The following is a 25144-nucleotide window of genomic DNA, read 5'->3' as shown; positions in this document are numbered from 1 at the left end:
TCCTCGATAAAGAAAAACACAGAGATTGCTCATGTGTAGGTATTTGTTGTAAAGAATTTGATGGTAATACTCTCTCACATTAAAACTCAAAGGTCTGTGATACAGCCAAGTACTTAAGCATCAAAGGCAAAATATTGCTGTTGCCTTCTCCCGTACCAATCACACACTGAAACTTTATGCTTTACTTCAGGAAACAATACTGCACTGCATGGAAGCTTCCACCACCCCAGCGCAAGCACTAAGACATATTCAATTCAGAAGGGAATCCTGTCACTGTTTGGGTAGGTCAAAAATCTACAATGCTGCTTAAAGAGCTCATAGCCCCTTTACTGTAGGCTACCTTTGCAAGCAGAAGGCAGCCATAGGTATGTCTGCTTCAGAACAGCCCCAGCCTGTGCATCAAGGAAGGTCTTCTTTTGTCTCCCTTTGGTGTGTGGTGTAAGTGTGGAGATAGCCAGTCTCTTGGAGACTTAGACCTCTCTCTTGTAGATATAAGAGCTACTTTTCTGCCATATACGAAGAAAGAACAGTTATTATTGCACAGGCGAGCACCTTAAACCTAGATGAGTAGTAACGGAGCTCAGCTGATCGGCAGATTTTAACCTTACATGAACACACGCTATCTATTTCACCCCTAAACCAAAGCAGAGCATTGTCAGTCATGAATCTTTTTTAACATCTTAAGAGGAAGAAACTGCACTGTTTTGGTGGGCAGATATTCAAGCAATTACACGAATATGTCTAAACTATTATGTATCTGATGCCCTGGGTATTCCTTCCATTTAAGTGAAAGACGAAATGTAAAACAGGAAACAATGTGTGTCAAAAACAACTTTAAAGCAGTCCCTTACATCAGCTATCTGCACTTACACACTTATGTGCTTAAGGTCTGCCTTGGATTTGAAATCATGCTGTAAAGCTAAACCTTTCAGCTCTTGTGTGCATTTCTGGTGAGTGAGCATGGTCTTAAGTTTTTGTCTTGTGAAGAAATGTCAACATTATGAATTTTCATCAGTCCTGAAGTGAGCTGCAAAGCCAGCAACTCCAATAATTTCACATGATTGATGCTGCCATCATGTCATGCAATACTGTCTCTCACTGACAGTATTTCACAAGTCCCCAAAGCCAGCCTGCTTTTCCTTCTGCCCACCTCCTGGGCTGCTTTTTTTCAACAGGTACCCTCATCTTCCCATCAGCTTTGGCCTGGATGCCACTTTTATCCTATAGCTGCCCTGTTCATCATTGTCTCTGCCTGACAAAGATGCCAGCATCTTCTCACGGCTGTTTGGCAGGCTGTATCCTCTCCATGTCTCAGAGGAGTTGCTGAGGACCCAGAGCTACCTAACTGCTAGTTAATAAGATGGATGCAAAGCCAAGCAGTTGGAGAACAGCAGCAGCCCGAAAAGAGTGTGGGCAGTGGCATCACTGAGATCCAGCTTGATGGGTAACTGGGTGAGCAGCAATAAGGCTGAGACAGAGGCAATGGCAGGAAACCAATAGCAGGGAAAGGAGGCTTGACAACCCCCTTATCTGCCCAGCTATGGCCTGCCAGATTTTCTGCAGACTTAACATTTCACACAAAATCTTTTGGGGCCATCAAATCAGTATGTTGTAACAAAAAAAATAATTCCTCCTAGAAAATGCTGGTCATCTATTCCATTGTCAGGACAATTACTAAAGCACCACAGGAAATGTGTAAAAAATCATCTTGTATTCCAGTTAGAAAATTATTAAAATATATAGTGAGCCAGAGGCTACATAGGAATATTCATTTTCATTTCCTGAAAAATTAATAATGATTATTTTAACTTATTTAAAACAAATGCATTATAGAAAATAATGCATATTTTAGGTATGTTGCAGATAAACTGCTACTAATTGAAAACTCCTAATAGCTAAGTTATGCTAATTTGATTTGAAAAGTGCTCCTCTCACTTTACAAACAGCCAACAATAGTGCTATGATCATGAGTTCAGCAATGGACTAAAATGCCTAATTATTTATAGTGAATAAATACAATCCATAGAAAACACATAGAGTGTATATATAATTAATAAATAATAGATTATAATTGCATTTAACATCATTTGCATAATTTAAAATGGAATCACTACATGACTGATTTTTTACGTCTTTTTAAAGGGCACTAATAAAATATGAAGGAGGTAAGGAGGCTTATGTGAGTGGGAGGTAATGAATAATATCTTGAACATTAAAGTACAATATATTATTCTGTGCACAGAAATTGGACCAATTCATTTTTGCAGGTGCAATGGGAAAAGTATGGTACATCAGCAGTTTTCAAAAGTAAATAAAATGGTAACTGAAAGAGTGATTACAGATTCTGATCAAATATTCAATGTCTTATTTCAATAATTAATAAGTCAGTCTGCAGCAAATATGCAGCAATATTGCCTGTAATGTTGTAAAAACTTTTCTTTCTTTTGAATCATACTTGTCAATAGCATTCTAATGCTTAACCTGTCACCCTTCTTATGTGAGCACTAAAGCTATTCTTGGAGATTTCCCTCGGGAAACTCGCCATTTGAGTGAAATTAAGTTCAATGGCCTCATTTAATCTCCTACTGTGGTGTTCAATTGCCCATAATGATGCACAGATTAGCTAAATCTGAAACTAAACCCTAATTTCAAAAGGTACAGAGAAAGCATAGATTTCATACCAGCAAACGCACACTAGCAAGTTCACTCAGCAAAAATTAACTTGCCTATCAGTCAAACAGATTAAAATATATTCTGAGAATTCTGCCTAGTAGGACTTTGACTGTTTCTCTGTGGCCCTGTGGCTGCCAAAGGGAAGGAAGACAAGAGAGGCTGGAGAATAACAGTGCAACAGATTCCAAATGCTACAATAGTGGAGCGATGTGTTGAGGGCTGGTTATTAAAAGAACAAGCATATACCTCTCTACATCCAAACACAACGAAGCAGTAAGATGGAAAAGCTTAGCTCTTCCCATTAAAATTATATAGCCCCTGTGTTAATTACTTAGATTTATCAGATGTGGATACTAGTTTTCCAAAGACCTGCTTGGTGCCAAGTTGACACCAATCAGTGAAACTTGGAAGTTACTTCTTTTATTGCTCCAATTTAACAACGTACATGCCCATAAATCTTTCCAGAATAAATTGAGAAAGATTTTGTAATGTCTTCAGAGAATAAAAGATCCTAATGATGGAGTCATAGGTCAGGGAAAAGGGGAGCAAAACTAAAACAAGTTTTGAAAGACTGCTGTGGTATCTGGACCCAAGAGAGGAAAACCTCAAAACTTTCTGAAAGAGATCAAAACTTCATTGCCATGAGATAACAAAGGAGAAGAGACACATCCACAAAATTGTATGTAACAGCTAAAATGATTCCACTTCATACACTTAAGTAGGTTCACTTATTACAGATTAGGAATAACACCAGAGGTACTTATCATGCTTTACATTACTTTCTGATTTTCAGTCCAGCTATGGTGAAATATGAAATAAATGGCTGCTAAATACCTGAACATGGAAAAGACTCCCAGGGCATCTTCATGGCCCTGTGAATTGACATCTTGCAGCCTTTTTAAAATTGCAGATACATTTTATATTCATTCATATGTTTCCCATCAGATGCAGCAGGACTACCACACTCAGTAGAGGCAGCTTATGATTGAAATAGCTGCCAGAGCTCCTACGTAAAAACAACTTGTGTTCAGTTTATTCATCCAATTGATCAGCTTAAGGATCTGTATATCATGACTTTTGAGTGGACCAACACTTTTCTGAGTGGATCAATACCACCAGTCTCTGTTTTAACTGCTTAAAGGGATACAGTGGTCACGAAAGATGCACTTAATGCTGCCAGGCATTCCTTAAGACATACTCTAAACTTCACATAAAAGATTGAGCCTGGTAGATGCACATGGAGAAAAACATCGGGCTGAATTAAGCATCCTCCTTCTCGTTAGGCATCCTTGCTGCCTGAGATCATATACAGGTCAGACTGTGGGGGTACTAAGAAGAAGGAAACAGGAGTGTCACACCCAAATAAATCACAGACTGATCAGTATCAAAAATAGCTGTGTCACAGAATGAGCAAACAACTGCCTGCACCCCACTGAAAGTAATCCTGAGGATATTGGAAGCATTCTAGTCTACACATCTCTGCATTTTTATTATGCAAACAGATACAATTCCAAAGCCTTTCTAATGAAGCCATGACCTGCATAAATCTCTAATCTGCAGTAAGGATAAATTCTAATTAAACCTGCTTGAATAAAAACAAATTAGAAAGCTGTTTCTGCATGTACATGCACTTCTATTTAAATTGGAGGAGAAGGTGTTTAGGAAGAGTGGGAGAAGGAAACAGTGAGATTTAGAAAGTCCTGGGACACCTTGATCACTGGGCAGTCAGCCACATTTCAGCACAGGGCAGTGTCATGTGAATGATATTATGCATTGTGACAGCACTTCTCATACATTTGAAATCCGTTAAGAGCACCAATTCACAGCTATTAAAGATAGGTTCAAAAATGCCTAAAACTGGCTGCACACCAACACACATTCAGCAAACTAAGTGTCTCTCCTCTGAACTGAAAAAAAATCAGAATTCATGGAAGGCTGCTGCAGATCCCATGGTAATCTGAAGAACTGGGTTTTTCTGAACACAGTCCTTTGACAAAGGAGAAATACCTGTCTCACACAAAAGACCTTTGTCACCGTTGGTTGTGGTTATCCTTCATTGTGCACTAGAGAGAACATTTACGCTGCCTACAATCAGACCACTGCAACTTTCCAGTACTGAAGATTCAACTGAGCTTTCATGTGATTGTTCTGAGCCTCATCTAAATGAGAAAACTTCAAAAAAGGAACTGCAATACTCTCTACAAATGAATATTTCCAATAATTTTCCACACCATTTGCACAGGACAAATTACCACTATTTTATTTCTGTTTCTACTTCTGTTGTGTTTACAATCTCTAATGAGTTTTCTCATTATTGCAACCATAGAAAGAGAGACAAACAGTTACCTTCTCTCAAGTCTGGAGGACACAGATGTTGTCCTTTGTGCATTTACACTGTGGACTAATGCCCCTGTTCCCCCACAATGTTTCAGAGTCTTTCTGCTTTCTGTTATGTGTGTCTTGTGGGATAGAAAATAACCTGCACTGATTGTGGTATTGACTGTCTCAGCTGGTGCTGCAGAATATCAAATAAAAATCAGAGAAATAGGCATGGTAAAGAAAGTACAGGTTGGAGGTGAGACAGGCTAGCTGCTGTTACAAGGAACACATGCAGAAAAAGCAGCACCAGCTGGGTCCTGCCAGTCGCTGTATCAACATAACATGAACAGAATACTTATTTTTCCTATTATTTTCATGGGCTTAAAAATGTCATGTGGAAGCAAATTTGTCTTCCAGCTGGAATTGAAGAAAGGGAAAAACTGTGACTGAGGAATGGAGTTGGAGTGACAGGATTCTGGTCTGTTGTGCCTTTGCATGACAGCAGAAAATGGAAACTGTATCAGACTTAGTCTCAGGCCACACAATTATCTAACAGTGGTCTGGAGAAAACAGAACCTTAAGCAGGCACGTATGGCATAAAACTTTCTATGTAAAAAATTTCCATCTCGCCTGCAATACTTTCTGCCCCCAAAAACAAGGATCTGCATTTCTGCTGGTTTTAAAGAGTTGGGTTTTTTTTCTGTTTACTACAGATATTTCACTGGCCACTAGTACACTGTGCGAAAAACCTTCTATTGATTATCAGCACATCTGCCTCAATATCTTCTGAAGTTCCATTTAAATAAATATATTGCTATGAAGATAGGATTTCTTCCATACCCCAAATTATTCTCAACACTGATCTCCAAATCCTCTTCGAATCACTCATTTATTATCACCTTTGACCACAATTCCCCAAGGAACAACTGAACAGCGACCATGACTAGATAACCTATTTTAACATACTTCTACCAATCTATAAGAGGTGCTCAGAAGTGCTAAACCAAAATGAATTTTAACATACATTAGATAATGTATTTAATGTTCCTGACCTCGATAGGCCCTTTGAGCTAGTATCCTTATGGGTATCCATCTATTTAACTGCAGTGATTTAGGGATTAATGCAATTAGATTGGTGCAACCACTCAGAGTGGAGACTGCACAGCATAAAAGGGGCATAATCAGTACAGTTTATCTTGACAGTGTATAACTTTACTGTATTATGAATAGTATTGGTTTAACAATATTAGTATAAAATAACTTCCTGACTGGAACAGTTAACTGCCACAAAACCTTACGGTGTGGATGTGTGAGACAGGAAGGGAAGAAAGGGGACATGAGAGAGAGAGTGAGTGGAAAGGCCTTCAAGTTAAAGCTACATGAAGGAACCTTTTTTTATACTCTTACTGACACAGTCCTGTTAGCAACAGTAAGTGAGGCTGATCTGAGCAGGATAGCCTTTGCAAATCCTGGCTTTTCAAAGGAACCTCCTGTTTTGAGATAATGGAAGCTCGGAACTCCCTGCCATGGAGCATAATGTGAAATTGATTTTGCAAGGCTTTATCTACACAAAGTTGCACTGGTTTAATTAAAGGTGTGTTTTTAAATCAATTCTGTTAAATCAGTCCAAGCTCCTGTGTAGACACTCTGAAATCGATTTGAAACTGCCTTATGTCAACTAACCTTAATGCGACAAAGAAACAATTTACACTGAACAGACACCAATTTTCTGCTGATCAAAAAACAAAAGGGTGAAAAATAAATCTTATTTAAAATTATAAGACTTTGATGATTTTCTCTGTTTCTGCCCTCTCTATGCCAGGCTATGCTGGCCTCCAGCAGCTTAGTCCATCTGTTGGAGATCATGGAGATGAACTCGCTTCTTTGCATCTGTGTGTTTATGGCCTTTTGACAGATACACATTCTTGTGAAAGGATACAGTGTGAAGTACTCTGAAACTGGGGAGTCTAAAACCAAGGGGAGGCAGGTGTAAGGAAGAAGTGATGAACTGTAGAGACCACTTTCACCCTCTTTTTCTATTTATTTCGTTCATGTAATGCAGAGTGGAGATAAACAATGAGCCTCCTTCACGATCAGTACAAGCTCATTCACGCTGTAGAGTTGGGGAGCAGCTGAAGTAACCCCAGATTAGAGTAGGGGTGCACGTGAAATCAGGCCAATGTCAACCTGTCATTCTAACATGGCTGGTAACAAGCAAAAATCTTCCCTTTCTTAAGGGTCTGGCAGGGAATAGAAAGGATTTGAAAGCTCTACTGCAGGCTAGTTGTTTGGAAACTTCCCTGAGTTTCAGGACTCCTGTGCAATCCCTTGCAATCATTCACACTTCGCTAGGCTGCAAATGAAGCTCTGCGTCTGAGCCCACAGTTTACAGAAACGTGTTCACGTTATTTCCACACCTGAGAACCTCATGGGGAAATGGGCAGCGAGCCTGTCGCCAAATGTGCAGTGAAGGACTCGTGTCTACTTGCTCCTGCTCCACAGGCAGAGCCAGGCACAAAACCAGAAGCTGCTCTGTTACCTCCAGGAGCCAGCGCCTGATCCTGCTCAAGGGAACAGGAGCCTTTGCATGTGCCATTGCAGGAACAGGGCCAGGCTGCTTCCCTGCTGATATTCCACCAAAGCCTTCTCAGTGATGAGAGCCAAAGTATCTCTGCTCCTCCCAGGAGGAAAAAAGGGCATCATCCTGCAAAATACCGTGCTCCCTCAAGCCCCTGTATAGAAGGAGCTGAAGATACTCAGTATCTTGAGCTGGTAATCCTAATGCAGAGCTGAGCAGCAATTGATTAACTACCAGCCTGCTGGTGCTTAAATATGAGCTTTCAAATGTTATCCTTATCACCAGTTAGTAACGTGACTCCAAGAACTCATTCATGAAACCAATAGGACTTAAAACTACATAGATCTGATCAGACTGTGAACAGTGGCCCTAATTATTAAGTTTAATTTTAACATACTTAAAAATATACACAGCAGTGTTCTTTCTGTATCTTTGTACTCCTCTAAAGTGCTGCTAACAGGCAATGTGCTACTTTACTTCATTTTCAGTTCAACAAATTCATTTTCAGAGTGAAACAAATTCTTTCCCTGGTGAGACTATATAAACCTGCAGTCTTGTTAGATCAAAAATCATCTATGAGACTTCATTCAAAACAAATCCCCTGACAAACTACTTTATTTTCAATTGGACAGTTATCCTTCTGATAATTTATAAGGAAAAAAAATATTTTGTTGTCTAGTTCAACCTTGCAAAGAGGACAGTATCAGTGTGGCAGCAGCACAAACAAAGAGAAACACAATATTAGCAGTCCTAGAACATATTGGGCAGTTTTTCACTGCAGTTGGAGGACAAACAGAAATACTGCAGTAGTTCAATGGGAAAATCTCTCAAAGATAGGCCTAGTGATGGTCTATTCTGATTACAAACAATTTCCACACACAAAGAAGACTTCTTTGGATGCAGCTGCAGTATTTCAAGTCCCCTTCCCTGCCACTATTAATAAACTGCATCCTAATGTACTGCATCTACTGGCATTAGTCATGACTACACCTACTGTCTGTAATGGGATGCCATTCATCAGCTTGGTAAGCTCAAAATTAAGTGATTTTCCTGGAAACTGTTTCTCAGCGGCATCATTTCATCCGTTACAGTTAAAAAGCCATGTCATTGGCTGCATTATAAATTCCACTTTACAGTCTTCTTTTATTTTTTATAAATTAATTGTAGCTTTCCTCTAGGCTTAATGCTGGTATAAAAGGTTTTGGCTGATGAGCAAATCTTTTCCAAAGACAAGAATTTTCAATTCTATCATTTTAAAATAAAAGTGGCATAAAAAACCTCACAGGAACAAACTTGTTTGAGTCAGCTACACAAATGAAACTTGACAAGTGATTAGCTCCTTCTGGGAATGAATTGTTTTCTACATTTCAGGGGAAAAAATGTCATCAGTGACTTCAGAAGTAGCCTGAAGCAGGGAGCTTTGGAAGTCTAATACTACAAAAAACAGTTTAAGCAATTAGGTATTTAAGCAATCTTTGTAACATGGAGTTGGCGTGACAAAGCACAAACTTCAAAAAAACACTATCTCATGTAAAATGGAAGCAGTATGTACACTTGCAAAATCTCAGTGATGTACTAGGAATTGCATTGGTCATCCTGAAGGACCTGCAACAGTGAATATGTCAGTTTATACCTTTAAAACTTAAGCCTGAGCCTCTGGGGCAGTGCACACTTGTGCATGCTCAAAAGAGAAGCTGTTGCTTGCTCTACATGGTGGAAGTAATTGAAATGACTTTTGCTGGTTGTCCTCCTCCCTTCTCTTTCTGTCAGATGAAAGAATGAGAAGTGTTCTTTTTCTTTTTTTTTTTTTTTTTTTACTGGCTTCTACTCTGAGAAGAAAGAGTAAAAACTGAATCTGTATCATTCCGCTTCTTGTGGTTGTCAAGAGTCACATCATGGTAAGCCCATTTACACTTGTTCCTCTGACTTGTCACATTCCAGTTTCAAGGAAAGGAAATTTAGGGCTGTGCTCTAGGTTGAAGATGCAGTGTGGTTTGGACAGGTTCCTCAATGGAACAAATGGATGGGACAGGTTCCTCAACTGGGCCAATGCACACTACCACATACAGAGGCAGATACAGGCTCTGTCAGGTACAGCATGTGCATGGAAATGGAGATGGATGGGCTGCTGGTGATCATCATTGCTTTCCTAGAACACAGGGCAGGGAAGGTTTGTTGTTTTTTTTCCCAAATCTAACAATCTTGGATCATATTCCATCTAATGTATTAAAAGTTAATAGAGTATTTCAGAGGTGACACCTTTGACTACAGATTAGAACTCCGGTTCTTATGCAGTGCATCTTTCTACCTGATAAATCAATTTTTTGACAATTTAAAGTGCAACCCTGTGGATCAATCTTACAAATTTGTCTTCTGTGAATAAATTTATGCTACTTGATTTTTGGGCTCAAATCCACCAAACTGTAATCATGTGGGAAAATACTCTCTGTAGACATCTTACCAACCCATATTACAGTGTTCCTGTACGTGGGAATCATTAACATGAATAAACTCCCTAAAATCTGAGTTAAAGGCAAAGAAAATGGACAAAGAACCTGTATTTTTACAGCCTAACAATTAAAATATCTGACCTAAGCAGATCAGATTTTAAAGGTCTCAAATATTCCCTCATATTAGGCAAACAATGCAGGTTGCTAAGTCTCTCTTCATTCAAATAGATGATTTGGGTGAAGAGTGGTATGTTCTTGAGACATTTTATCATAACTAAGGTTTTGAAGTCAGGTATAATACTACCTTAAATTTTCAGCACAAGAGCAGGTTCTGCTTTTTTAAAAACTTTTTTCACTTAGCAAACTGATCCATTTCACAATGAAGACAAGATCTGCAGTGCAATGTGTTGCGTTCCTATAGTATTTGCCAGGATGTAGCGGTCATGACACTTAAAATTAAGATGATAACAGGGAGGAACAGGTCACTCTAGCATGAAATGAAGAACCAAAATATTCCTTGTAGAAAAAAAAAAAAAAAAAAAAAGGAAAAAAGTGAGACTATGAGTTCATATGAAAAATAATGAGGATGAGAGATAGCCTCCAGCTAGTGGGAAACGGTTCAGGCACCACAGAATAAATTTTATAGCCCTATAGGCCTCTCTGAAGATTTGTGCACTTCCTCTCTGTGATGAATACTACTATTCCAAGAAATATTCCTTGTAGAATTTGATTTCTAAGCTAATATTGTGTTACAGGATAAGTGTGATTAGACAATCTGTGATGTAGAGCTTTGGAAAAAAGCTATATTCTTTATTAGTAAAAGGAAAACACAGCAAGTTCTGGGAGAACAGTAGTGGATCTGTTATTTGGAATATACAGCTTTATGCAATTAGAATTAGGCAGAGTTTCCCAATAAAGATTTTCATGCGTCATTCTTCATCTGGCTGGTTACAACCAGAAAATGTGCTCACTGTAGAGGTCATCCTTTCCATTCAATGTTTTCCCTCACACAGCAGCTGGCTCACGTGGTTGAGTCGTAATTTTTCCTCTTATGTGGTACAGGTAGCAGACAGACAAAGCCAACAGTCCAGAAGACATAATAATCAGATCATTACACCTGACACTTACTTCATACTCCTCCTTGAATCCATAGCCTTCTGCACACTTCATTTGGGTGATGTGCTGTAGCAAGTCAGCTACACGGATGGCTGGATGAAGCTGTCCGGTCTGGTAGGGCACATCCACTGGATCTCGCTTCTTGTAGGTATGGGATTGGACCAGGCTGCTTGTGTCACTGACCATCGTATGGGTTTCATCTAGAAAAAGAGTATTTCATAATGTACTGGCTCATTTTCACTTTATTAATAGAAATAAAAGCTACACAGATTTCCAAGAGAATGGCAGAAATCTGACACCATCAGTATTGTGTCTGTCTGTGAAGGCTACACCAGAAGAACATTAAATCCATGGAGCAGTTTACACAGGGAAATTGCACGACTGATTGGAATGAGGCAAACTCCATGGTTCTACAATGAAAGCATTGCAGAGCAGTCCGAACTCTAATATTGTTTTAAATATGACTAGCTGATTACAAACAGGTTTTAAATTAGGCATTTGGTTCTAAACTGCACAGAAGTTTCATTCTGAAACTTCAACAAGTCCCACGGAATGGAATTGGACTTGCATTCTCCTTAGATTACTGAAGTGCTATATTTTACACTGCAAATTTAGAGCAAATGTTTGGAGTGAGCAAAATAAAAAGATGCACAAAATGGCTTATGGTTTCATCAAGCTAGGACTGCAATGAAAATGTAGATCTGATACAACATTTGGAGACAAACTACGAGAGGACAAATGCAAAGGATCATCTGATCAGGAAAAATATTTTGACTGGTTGCTGAACATGCTTTAGGACCACAGTATATCATGAGCCATCACATTAGGCATGGAATGTTGTATGTCAACTGACATGCAAGCCAACAAACAGGAGAACCCAGTGGGCTGGTTAAAATTTTTATAAGACACATACTCTCCCAACCCTCCACATCTCTTCCATGGGGCAAATGGGCAACTTACCATTGATTGGCACTTTTAAGAAGATACATATCAGGAGAAAAAAAAAAGAGGAGGAGAAAAAGGAAACAGGGCATAAGCAACAGTACTACATTAATAATTACAGGACAATTTATGTTTGTAATTTATTTATTACAGAGTGATTTCCTAAATGAGTCAGATTCTGATCTCAGTTTCACAGTATAAATTAAATGTACTGAAGCTAAAGTATCTCACTGTGAGTTAATTCACACAAATGCAACTGAGACGGAAACTTATGAGATGTGAAAGTGCTCTCTACCTAAGTAAGCAATATGGCTTTCTTCCTGTTTAGCTAGGATTTGAAAAATTTGTTTGGACTTGACAAGAGAAAAAAATCTAACAACAACCCAAATTCTAAGGTCCAACTATAATAATATTTTTTTCTCTTTACCCCAAAAAAATTAATTTTATGTATCTCAAAGTGCTTTTGATTTTTAACTGAAATAGCAGATGTAGTGCTTTGTCTAATTCAAGCTACTCCTCACTAGCCGCACACTAAATATAGCAAGATGTTTATAAAAGTGCTGTATTAGTTAAATAAATATTACTTTGTAAAATTTATTATATGAAAGGGAAGTATTAAAATAATATTTCCACATTCATAAGTTAGATATAGCAGGAAGTTCCACAAGTATTCTGTATGAAAAGGTCCCAGATTCTCATGTAATCACCAAGATTACTACCACACCTCATTAAAGGTGAGATTCTGTTCTTAGTGTTATCACTAAAAGATGATGTTAAAACCACAAAGCTCAACAAATAATTTTTCAAAGATGATTTTAGGCTCTCATAATTCACTGATACTAAGACATGAAATCTGGTCCTCAGTAAGCATACACTCAATAGTAACTATCCATTTAAGCCTAAATAAAAAATAACAGAGAAAAAATTATGGGTATGAGTATGGACATTTCACTATTTTTCCTTTCAGTTTAATAACCTAGCCTAACGCAGAGGGAAGGGACTAATCTTTTAGCCATAACATTTGACATTTTGTCTAATTTGGGATAAAATTTGCTGCAAAGCACCTTGGAATGCATGGCATGAAGCGTGGTATACAAGTGTAGGTACAGTATGTTGCTGTTGAAATGGCACCTGAAAACTACAAGGTGGCTGACACAAAAGACAAAAAAGTGTAGGAAGTTGATAATGATTTTCTGAGTGGCTTATTTGAGTTTCAGAAACAGGTTAGAAAACTGGGGGGTTTTTTTGCAACCTACAGAATTCCTTGTATCACAGACTCTTAGTAATTAAGATGAAGCCAAAGTTATCAGATAACGGGGTCTTGTGCTATGAAAGCAGCAGTTTAATCCTCATGACTCTTTCCTGTGAGCTCCTTTTTTAAGACTAATTTTCCTTTCTCAATTTCTTTATCTCTTATAGCTGCATTAATAACATTTTTTTCTCTTCGGGAGTGAACTTTTAAGTTTAAAATAAAGCATCATTTAAAGAGTTCACCGCTAGTTATGAGTCTTTTGTTTTGTTTTAATAGGCTAAAAAGTTCCTAATCTGCATGAATAGTCCACAGATCTTGCTGCACATAAAGGTAGGAATGGTAAGCGTATTGTGACCTGTCTAGTAGATTTTGAAAAATAAACTCAGCCATTCACCTGACCTGTGACCTTCCCAGCACATCATGCTGGACAGTTCCTTTAGTTCTAACTAGTCTTGACCTTAAAGTCTGACACAACTTCTTTGTACATTGGAAGACAGCAAGAGCAGATACTGGTTGCAATTAAAACTCAGCATTTTTTGTTAATAGCTGTATTTCTCTACTGACATGAGCATAGCTAATTTGATTTACCTCAGATAAAACACTATTCCTATACTGGCAGTCATAAACACATTTTGGAAGACACCTGGCCTGAATGGAACACTACTCGTAAGAGGCTACAAATTTTTTAACACATAAGATTAGAAAAATATTTATTTCTCACAGTGAAATAAATTGGAAGGTTTTCTGAGATGATTAAGCACAGGTTGCTGTAGTAGACCATAAAATCTATATGTAGCTAATTCAAGATTTTTATAGACTTGGTAAGAGCAAATAATTTATTATTTTTTTCCCAGTGTGTGTTTTTCTGTTTTTTTTTACTTACTTGTTTAGAGTTTATGACTAGTAAAATAAATAAATAAATAAATAAATATATAAAAGATAATTAATAATTTTGCCGTGCTTTTTATATAGCAAAGGATCATCAAAAAACAAACAAAAACAAAACCAAAACAAACCCAGATAAAACATTAGCTATAACTTAATAATCCAGATTGGAAACTCATAGTTTTTCTCCTGAAAATAGTACTTTTCTCCTTGCCCACTCACAAGCTCTGAAAGAACATCTACTGGATGAAGCGCTGAATGAATGCTAAAGCACACAAAAAATCTAACATCCCAGGCAGTTAAAAGGCACTGCAAATTTCATTTGCATGCAGATTATTACATTGCTAGAGTCACTACTGTTACTTTCTTCCAGATTTTCATAATGTATAAAAACGCACAAGATCCTTCTCCAAGGTATCACAGTGAAATGCTCTGTGCTAAATAATCTTTCACAACAACAAATTTCTAGGATTAGTTTCCAAAACTGCTTCTTATGTGCTTCACCCTCACTTAAGCCTGTTTAACTTACAGTTTAAGGGCAGGAATCAGTTAAAGGGTCTTATATTTTTTAGAGTGGTTCCAATAAAAAGGAGACAGAAAAATATTTGTTGTAGAAATATCAGTCATTGTAAAAAGAGTAAGTAAGTAAGCAGTCAGGCTTAACATTGGAGTTTGAATTCTTGCTACAGTGTACTATTATGTTTTGACTTACTAATTAAAATAAAATTAAATCTCCCTGTTTAGTTTAAAGTTAGTATGGGAAGGAGGTGTAAACGAATACAAGCCACAAAGCAGTTAGAGTTTCTCAAGCACTGAAAATGCAGTAGCACCTCATGTTTATTGCTTTATCACCGTTCAGAAACGTCTCTCTTGTTGACACTGGACAATAGCAGGTTTTCCTAAATTCCCAGGGGAAATTCCTTACACTGTAACTGCATTTTTTAAACCTACAGTTCTACTGTTTTATTTCATTCCTGTGACACCTGATGCCTAATAAACTATATACTCTAGATGTCATGTTATCATTTTGCTGATCAAAATACCATCTCTCCTCTGAAGCTTCACTTTGACAAGCACATCAGAAACTGTGTGGTATTTTGAGAAGAAATGAGAGATGGTCAATGGCCAAAACTGTATTCTGCCTGATTTTCTGTACCATGAATAATCTAATTAGGAAAAAATGTTATTTTCAAGAAGTGACATCTTCAGTTCTGAGAGAAAATGGAAAAATAAGAGGGAAGCTTTAAATTGCTGCAATAATCAAATTCTTTTGTGTCACTCCAAATACATGCATAAGCATTTCCTCACAAATCCACTTGTTAAGATTATTTCTCTCTTTTCTCCCCTGACTTGCACTATGACAGTAGTAATCAAGACTAATAACTGTCCTTAGCATTCTCGGTGTAGCCAAGCCTATCACCCCTCCCTTTAGCATAGCACTCCAGCTTTTTGCATGCTATTGTCTGTATCTCAAGAACTGTGACTTTCTAAATTACTTCAGCAATAAACTTTGATAAAGGGAAATGTTCTCACCTAAAATTGCAGTTGGCACAAATGGATCTGTCATACATCATAAGCAGGTCAATGCAGAAAAGGTAAAAAGAGAGAGAACAGTAAATGATTGATAAATGTTCCTGAGTTTTCTTTCAGAAAGCTACTGTAAAGCAACCAGTATGTTGCTTATAGATGTATTAAATTTCTATGGCAAGAAGCATAACATAATCATATATGCTTTTATTATGAAAAGGTCTATATAAGGTGGAAATCAAGAAAAAAATTTGTTACCTGGGTAATAAGAATTAGGCACTGTTGTGCTCAATGTGTTAGTTTTCATTGTAAATGAAGATGGTGAAGATACAGCTGCAAAAAGAAACAAAGCTGGTTAGAGACAGCGTAGTTGATCCATGCTATTTATGCTGAGTGATACAGGGTATGTGATTTACTTGTTTTAGAGTCCATCCTGTTATGTTTGTTGCACAGGAATCATGACCTAGTGTGTGCCTGCTGAATAAAACAGCTCACTGAATTTGATCAGTTGTCTGAAAAGAAATGTCATAAGAGAAAGCGTTTTCTTTGGTGATGACAAATATACTTCTTCAAGATTAGAATGAATACTGATGCTTGAATAAAGACATCACAACATCAACAGGTGTTTTTGAAAGAAGCTTTGATCATTGGTAAGTTCACTTAATAATACTATAAGTACTGTATGAAAATATTCTGCTATTGTTCATTGTTTCCTCTCTTTTTGTTTACTCTTTGTTTAACAATGATTTTCAGGGAGTGATACATAGACCAATGCTTGCACTGGTATTTGATCATTTAACCATTTGTAAAACCTAGGAGAAAGCCCAATGCAGCAAACTAAGTTCAGTTAGTACCCTGGTATGCAAAGATCATGTGAATCACTGTTGTAAGCAGAGATATATTCAACAGGTGGGAGTTAATCACATCACTTTACATGATGTTCAACCAAAGAATCCTTAAAAGCTTTTAAGCAAAGCTCACTGCAAATTCAGTCTTAGTTGCTTGTCTACACAGTTCAAATTCAGTAGGTTAAGTGAATGCAAGCATATTTTGGATACCTGTAAACAGACTGACAGGAAGTTGTGAAAGAGAAGTAGAATTGAGGAAGACAGGGTCTGCTGGATTAGAAGGAGTGAGATTACTCCTTCTGGCTTTCATCCATCTTCTTTTTGTGTTGGTCTTCTAGAGCATACAGTTTCCAGCCCTGGTTAAGATGGAGCTATCTGGAAACTGGCTTAAATAATGCTGGCAGTTATCACTTATTTTATAAATTTATTTATCTGAGACAACTTTCCTTTGAGTCTGTCTCCTGAATCACTGGATGGAAAGAACAAAGTGGTATTCCATTTGGATATGGATGCAGAGATTAGTTGAGGTCAGGGATGTTGAAGCTAATTAAACTGCCTAAATACAGAATGCAGCCAGGTTAATAAACTTTCACAAAAAGTAGGAATAGTCTAAATCTCTTGAGCACAAGGCATTACATAAAGATTATTACTAAGGACTGTCCAACTGCTTCTTCTGGTTAGCATATTTCTCACAGAAAGTCTGATTAGAGGTTCTAGATGTTCAAAAGGTTCAAAATACTTGCTATGCCAATAATTTCAAACCGGTTTAAGGTGGTTTACATAAAGAGGATTTAGTTCCAAAAACTCCCTGCAGCCTCTTTGGGTGTTGTGACCATTCAGTAACACCACTGATAAACTACATCATGATGACAAAAGATGAAGTCAAACCTCTTGATCTCTTCACAGAAGTAAGCAACCTCATTAACTGCAATGGTATATTCTCACCAGAAAGGCAACTCAGATTTTGAAAGATCTATTTCAAAGCAATTTTAAAAGTAACTCAAATGCAAATGAACATTGCAAATTCTGAGCCCAATGCTGCTGAGAGAAGTCTCCCTCTAGAAACCTTGTAGAGTGTTTGTACAATTGAACTCATCAGAGATAAATGCTTAGGCATATTATTATTCAAGAGTGGGAGTTAGGCCTCACATACTTGAAACAAAATTCAATCTTTGACAAATTCTGAAGATGTTAAAAAAAACTGGTCTGCAAGAAAAACTGAGGTTCCTCTAAGAATTACAGAAAACAAAAATTTTTTTTGAACACAGCAAATATTTTTTCATTCTTTTTCGCAATTATAAAATATTGCTGTTTTTCCTGGTCTTTGCTTAGTGCTAACCTCTAGACAGGAGTGAATCCTTGATTACAATTCTAATACAGGAAATTTTATATCCCAAATTTTATTTATTTTCAGGGTAATTCCAAGAAGAGCCAGGATATTAGAAAATCTCTTAGGAAAGTGCAGAACAGATAATTACACTGAGTTCTTCCTATGCACAAGCAACATAAAGACCATCATCTAGAACTGGAAATAAGAAGACAATCAGATCATCTTTATTAACTTGTGACATTCAAAAAGAAAATTCATCTACAAAAAGAAGAAGGGAGCAAGGAAAACATTTGAAGGACTTGGAATAGCATGAGGGATATAAAATTTTTAACATAATAGAGATAGGATGAAGGCAAAAATACAGCTGTTTCAGTAATGTCTTTGCTCTTCTGCAGAAGAAAGAAAAGGATGGACAGAAAAAAGCTCAGTTATCCTCATTATTTTTAAAGAAGTCTATTCTTGATGTCTGACTGTCTTGCTCATTCGAATACACACAGTAATGTGCTGCACAGTGGGAAACTCTGAGTCCCATGGATTTTCCATGACTGCGTAATAAGGAATATTTTAAGAACCATTTGCACCTTTTTTCCACCTTCCAAGAAAACAAAAAAAGAAAAAAGAGAAAAAAGATGAAACTTACATCTCCCATTTAGATTGTGCGTGTCCATGAAAGAGAAAGCTTCGTCACAGTTGGTGCCCTGCTCAGTGTAGCTTTTATCCATTGAATTCACCATCACTGTCATTTCCTGCCGTGTGCTGCTCAATGTCTCTTTCCGCTTTTTAGCCAATTTTCTTGAGAAATTAATGTTGAGGGGGAAAAAAGAAAGGAAGAAAGAATAAAACAACACTCCATGAGCATAGTCCTCATGTTGTTTAGATTAGTACACATTTACAATCATTCCTGCATTTCTGGAAACTTAAATTGATTTCACGCTCTCTTCAATGGCATATGATAATCAAGTGATAGTTGCCAATGCTCTGACTTATGGTGAACAGCATCTTAATTCCTGAGGAGCACCACTGAATTAAAGTGGACTACTTGGATACAAAGGTGATGTGAGCTACTACTCACATCAAGGGGACTACTATCAGAGGATACATGTGTTTAAATTCATGAATAAAAATTATAGGAGAGAAGATTTCACTAGAACTTACAGATCAGTAACAATTTTCACCTTGCATGCTCAGAACTGTCTGGAGCTGTTCTATTAAGACACTATATAATAGAGGTAACTGGTGTACATCATACTGTATAGTATATGTTTGATCTCTTAACAGACTTTGCACAAGCAAGTGACATTGAAAATTTATTTGTGTTTCTAAAGACTACTTTCTGTCACTCTCAATTTCAGGAGTATTACTCACAAAAGTTAGTTGCTTCTCAGCAGGAGTGGTCTGTCAGAGACAAGATCTTGACTCTGGTACTTTAACAGTGATTCATTAAGCTACAGAACTGCTTCGGATGCACATACCCCCTTTTCCCACATCTATCTGTTTCTGTCTAGACTAAAATCTCAGTCTGTCTCCCTCAGAGTTACGCTTAGCTGCCGTCACAAAATAAGATGTCCAAAACTCATTATTTTTCCCTCATGCTGTGTGAAATATCTGTGATCCTGATGATGGTGTCCCATGCACATTTGGCTTGCTTCCCTGGCCCATGACTTTGTCTTAGACAAAGCCTTTCCCCAAGTCCTTGCCTACAGCATTCATTTCAATTTTCCAGAGTCCTCTGCATAGTATCATCAAGGTATAGGTTTTACACAGAAATAACTCTTGCACAGACTTTCATCTCACATCTGTTCGTTCAATGACTCGTCCTCTGTGTAAAACAGAATGTGCCAGCTCATATCCAGCTGCAAGAAAGATCTTTTACACATCTTCAACCAGAACTTACAGGAGCTTTCTGTCTCATTTATGTTTCCTTCCACTTCTAGAGGCCTACTGAATCAAGCATAACTAACTTGTGCTGTTAAAGACCTTTTCTTTGTTAACTCTCACTCAGTATGAAAGAATCATTCCCACCACAGGCAAAAATTTTATACCAGCCTCTACCAGATTTTTAAACAAGCATGTTTGTCTCTCCTCATGTTGCATGGGAAGAGCTTTCTGTAGACCTCCCTACTGATAGTTCACTATTCCACTTCAAGTCACTGCCTGCAGACATATGTTGCAAAATACTGATATTACTGCTCACTGTGTTGATCAGTATTGCCTCAGAGTCTCCCCATATTCCCCAACTATCTAGCTGTTGTCTCTTATCTTACACCTAGGTAACAAGCAATTTGGGCAGGAGCTATGGTTGTGTTCTGTCCTGATATAGTACCAAGCTCAGCAGCATCTTAGTCCATGACTAAAGATCAAAAGACCTTTGAAACTTAAGTCTTGTTGTTAATAGAAGCAGTAAATGCAGGCATAGCATTGGGTCATTGCACACAGAAGTACTGAGTCAACAAAAACTCATACAAGAATGCTAATTACTAGGGAATTCAAAAGTCACTAATGATAATAATACAATCCAGCTAAGAAACTGTGTAAGATAAACAGTTACATGTCACATCCTTTCTGTAGATGAGGTATAGCTCCTTATTTTGTAATTTGGAATATCATTGGTGGACAGCAGAAATAACTCCTAAACAAAGGTTTTGTTTCTAAATTTAATTTTGAGATTAAATGGAGGAACTTAACAAGTCCCTTTCTGATCAACACTAATTTACCTTGTAGGCTTGATAACAAACCTTGTTCTTTATTACTTCACATTGTATAAACACAGAAGGGACCATTAGATAATCTAGTCTGAACTCTTTTACATAAGAGACAGTAAAATTTCACTCAAGTTAAACAAAACTCTTCAATCTTTGCATCCTTCCATCTACCCTCTCCTTCATGTCTAATTGTAATGAATGTTTAATATACTGAGATATATCTCCTAATGTATGAACAACTTAATGTCAAGTCTTTATAAGGAGAGGCTTATCAAAGTTGTAACATGAAATTGGTATTTTTTTTTCTCCTTGCACCCTTAGCTCAGATGGCAACACACTGTCATAAATGGCTCCTCTTCTGATCCTCTTTAATCCTAAACTGAAAGCACATACAGCTACTCCCACCACCTGCCAACCACTGGGCAAATCCCAGTTTAGTTGGGTTTGTGAAGCCAGAACCTGAACTGTGACAATGAAAGCATCCACAGTGTGGTCACAGAGGCTTCATCTAGAAGACAAATATTGTACTTATTTTATTTCATGGCTGTGCAGACCATAGGAGAATACTTCAGAATAATTAATTAATTCTAGAGCTAAGACTTCCCTTTCTTTAGGCTGGAATCAGCAGATTCTCTGTAACCAGTTGTCAATCCAATTAGCTATGTAGACACTGCATACGCACTAAAGCCAGGAAACTACAGTGTTTAGTGGCCTTCCCTTGCCCATCAGTGGATCTGTGAGTACTGTATTCACAAAACCTTTAATCACTGCCAATCACACAAGCTCCAGACTTTCTCTGAGAACTCTTCCATGTGAACCATGTACTGGTGAACAGGTAACAACTCTTCCTTAACATTTTTTAAAAAGAAAATTACTAGTAGTATTGCCCTGGGCAACATTATAGTGATAACGATCCATAACTGAAAATCCACAAAATGGTAAAATATGTACCAGCCATTCATTAGGAGTACCAAAAAATTTAATTCTGCTGTTATAGGGAATGTTCTTCATTTTGCAGTAAAAATCATACCCTTCCCAAGAAAAGCCATTCTTCTTGTTTATTACACTAACACCATGAACTCAAATTTTATAAAAAGTCAGCTAATTTTCTAAAAGAAATGACACTAGCATTTTCTCATTTCCTTCATTTTTTGGTTTTGGTCCCATAATTAAGCTCTAGCAGATTGTTTTTTATGACATTAACAACTGTACAGTACTTTTCAATCTGAATCTAATTCGGGGAATAGGTCTTATGGGAACAGTTCAAATCTGAAACAACTGTTACATGAAGAGCTTGCTACCAGCCAGACTTTTGTGCTGGGAATACAAACACCCACTAGCCTTAGTCAAGTAAACTGTAGCTGAATATAACATTTTTACACCTGCAGTTTCCAGATATTACTGTAAGTATCGAAGTGCTGCAATCTCTGCAACTCATCCATCCCTTGGATCCCTCCATCCCTGGGAGGCTCTATCTATACAAGATCCAGGAAACTCGTAAAACCATGGTACTTCACCATTAACACTCATCTTTTTAGATTTGGAGGGAAAAAAAAGACTTAAATATTTTATCATCTTCACTCATGGAAAAAGACACTTCATAGCTACTTTCTGATGTTTCCTCCTTCTTAAAGGAAAAGAGATCTACAATCAAAGGAAAAAATAAAACAGATGGAAGCTTCCATGGTGATTACCTAGCATTAAATTCTTCCTGTATGGAAAGCAAAAATGATCAGCTTATCACACTAGTAGTGTTACCATCACTATATGAGGAAAGAGAATGTACTACACTAGTGACAGAAAAGTGGAGCCTGGTATTCAGAAAAATCTCAAGGCTAGCTAGGCACTGTTGCATTTTAAGACACAAAATATTTTGAGAAGTGGGCTGGTGTAACTTTAAAAATATGGTAAAATGCAGAAGAGACACCCATACAGATAAAAACACCTGTGTGGGATTTGGGTTTAGTTTACTCTGTTCTGTTACAACTATTAATAAAATCACCCTAAGAAAATAATAAGCTAAAGGCTTCATCACAATCTGTGCCAATTTTAAATGCTACCATGAGACTCTTAAATGCTGCATTTCCTCATGTACAGTCCCTTCTAGTTGAAAGAATTACCTTTTAGAAGCCCTGCAAGCCTTACTCAGTACCTTTTTAAAAATCCTATGTCTCTGTGAAATCTGCCCCAAACTCTCCAACAAACCAACACAAATAACTGTTGAGATGCTGCTACATTATCAGCCTCTGTTTAGTTCATTTTCCCTCTGTTTACCTGTCTTAATTTTCTCTGTCCTGCCTTGACTCTGGGGGAACCTTATAGTGACCTTCCAATACTTGAAAGGAACATGTTCACTAGGGCATGTAACAATAGGATAAGGGGCAATGGTGTTAAACTAGAGAAGGGTAGATCTAAGTTGGACATTAGGAAAAAGTTCTTTAAGATGAGGGTGGTGGATCACTGGAACAGATTGCATAGAAAGGTGGGGATGCCCCATCCCTGGAGACATTCAAGGTCAGGCTTGATGGGGCTCTGAGGAATTTGTTCTACTGTGAGATGTCCTTGCTTCTTGTAGGGGGGTTGGACTAGATGACCTTTAGAGGTCCCTTCCAACCTAAGACCTTCGATGATTTGGTGACTCTATGTTTGTAAAGCACTGGGTGCAAAACGTGAGGCACAATGGGACATGACCATAGTTAGAGAAATGTATCAGGAGGCCTCTTTTCTTCCAGGCAAAGTTGGAGAAACAAGATGCTGCTGCTTTCCACAGCTCCAGCAACACACCACCATTACCAAGATACAGTAATAGAGTTGCTAAAAAGAATTGGGCTGATTATTTCCCTTTAATTAATTCAATGAACTACTGCATTTACTGTAGCTTAAGATAAAACAGCTTCTCCTTATACATAGATTGTTTGAAATTTTACTTTTCTTTTTGTATCAGGCACATAAATGTGCCTGATAAAGAAAAGATCAAGCAATTTGCTGCAACTCACTGGTGTGGTGCACTTGTAGTTATAAAAGCTTTTAATTGTTTGATCACCAAACCCCTGAAATAATCTAAACTATAATGAGTAAGACCCTTTAGTGAAATAATAGCTGGCTAAAAAGATATAATACAAAGGGTAGGACTAAATGTTCATTTTTCACAACAGAAAATAATTACTAGTGGATATCTTGCAAAAACGCATGTTGGGATTTGTACAGTTCACCATACAAACAATGATCCAGAAAAGAGGTGAACTGCAGGTTCAGAATGTTTTTTGGACAACATACAATTTTTAATTGGTAGTAAAAATTAGAAATAGGGTTAAAAAGTTATAAATTGATCCCACAAGGTATTGTGTAGAGAAGTACTACTTCTCAACAATGTAAGAACCAGAAGCAGAGAGTATACAGACCTTTTTTTTTTTTTTAATGTTAAAAGCTAATACTTTCACACAAACCAGATAATTGTGGAACACATCACCACAGGACTCTAGAGACACCAAAAGCAAATACTGGTAAAAGAAAAATTGATTGAGGGCTGAGTAAAGGACAGTGAATGCATTACCTTATCTTCACACTGTTCCTACATTTTTCTAAAGGTCTGCCACTCGGCACTGTCACAGACTCAATGTTAAATCTGGTGGACTTTTAATTAAAGATTTAATGCATTTTTAAATTATATGAACAATCCCTGCACAGATTATGCAAGAAACAGGGTGTAAATACCTTATTTGCTTTTCTAACACTTAGAATTACTCACATTTTTGCATTATTTAGGCTACTTATGAGACACCAGTGAAGATCAATTACCTTAGAAATTAATTACTTTGTCCATCTATTTTGTTTGTCAATGATAACCTAAAAAATGACACATACTTATTTTGAGGAAAATGTTTTAATCTGAAATAATTTAATGAGCATCACTGGTTCATTGACACTCAGTCTGAAGATCTAATTTAAGCTCCATAAAAAGCATATAAGAAAGTCTGCAAATGTTACTGATGACTTAAGAGCTGTTTATTGTGTTTTCAGACATTTTTCATACTTATGTTGTAATTAAATCACAGAATCATAGAATCATAGAATCCTAGGGGTTGGAAGGGACCTCGAAAGATCATCTAGTCCAACCCCCCTGCCAGAGCAGGGTCACCTAGAGTACATCACACAGGAACACATCCAGGTGGGTTTTGAATGTCTCCAGTGAAGGAGACTCCACAACTTAAACAATAAAGCAAAATTACTTAAACAACAAAGCAGTCCTTGTCAGTAACTATGGATATTTTCCTGTTTTCAGCAATGGGTCCTCTAAGGTAGACACAAGAACACACATCATGCATCAGTGTGAGAATTAAATGTGCACGAGTGCGTTCAGGTTTAGTCTGCCACCTCTGGTTCGCAATAGTACACATTTGGTAATAATTGAGTATTCCTCTAATCTGCTTTAGGAAATTCAAAATACTGCTTTCTATTTTTCAGTACATACCTTGCATTTCCAATGCCCCATCTGTATTCTTTATGTTATTTTTCATTGTTA

General features: G+C 37.3%; 1 protein-coding gene across 1 annotated transcript in view; it reads right to left on the bottom strand.

Moving 5' to 3' along the window:
• PTPRM (protein tyrosine phosphatase, receptor type, M) overlaps positions 1 to 25144 on the bottom strand; it is a 331529-nt gene that overhangs the window by 90999 nt on the left and 215386 nt on the right. The window contains exons 15-19 of the mRNA XM_010006866.1: positions 18561 to 18712; positions 16001 to 16075; positions 15749 to 15775; positions 12097 to 12108; positions 11149 to 11336 (exon numbers count right to left, since the gene is read on the bottom strand). Coding sequence (XP_010005168.1) covers positions 11149 to 11336; positions 12097 to 12108; positions 15749 to 15775; positions 16001 to 16075; positions 18561 to 18712 — 454 coding nt within the window. The remainder of the gene's footprint in view (positions 1 to 11148; positions 11337 to 12096; positions 12109 to 15748; positions 15776 to 16000; positions 16076 to 18560; positions 18713 to 25144) is intronic.

The sequence above is a fragment of the Chaetura pelagica genome, unplaced genomic scaffold (genome assembly GCF_000747805.2).
Source record: "Chaetura pelagica isolate M959 unplaced genomic scaffold, ChaPel_1.0 scaffold109, whole genome shotgun sequence".
Taxonomy (NCBI): Eukaryota; Metazoa; Chordata; class Aves; order Apodiformes; family Apodidae; genus Chaetura; species Chaetura pelagica.
Note: the sequence above shows the minus strand (reverse complement) of the source record. Positions and strands in the feature narration are given on the sequence as shown.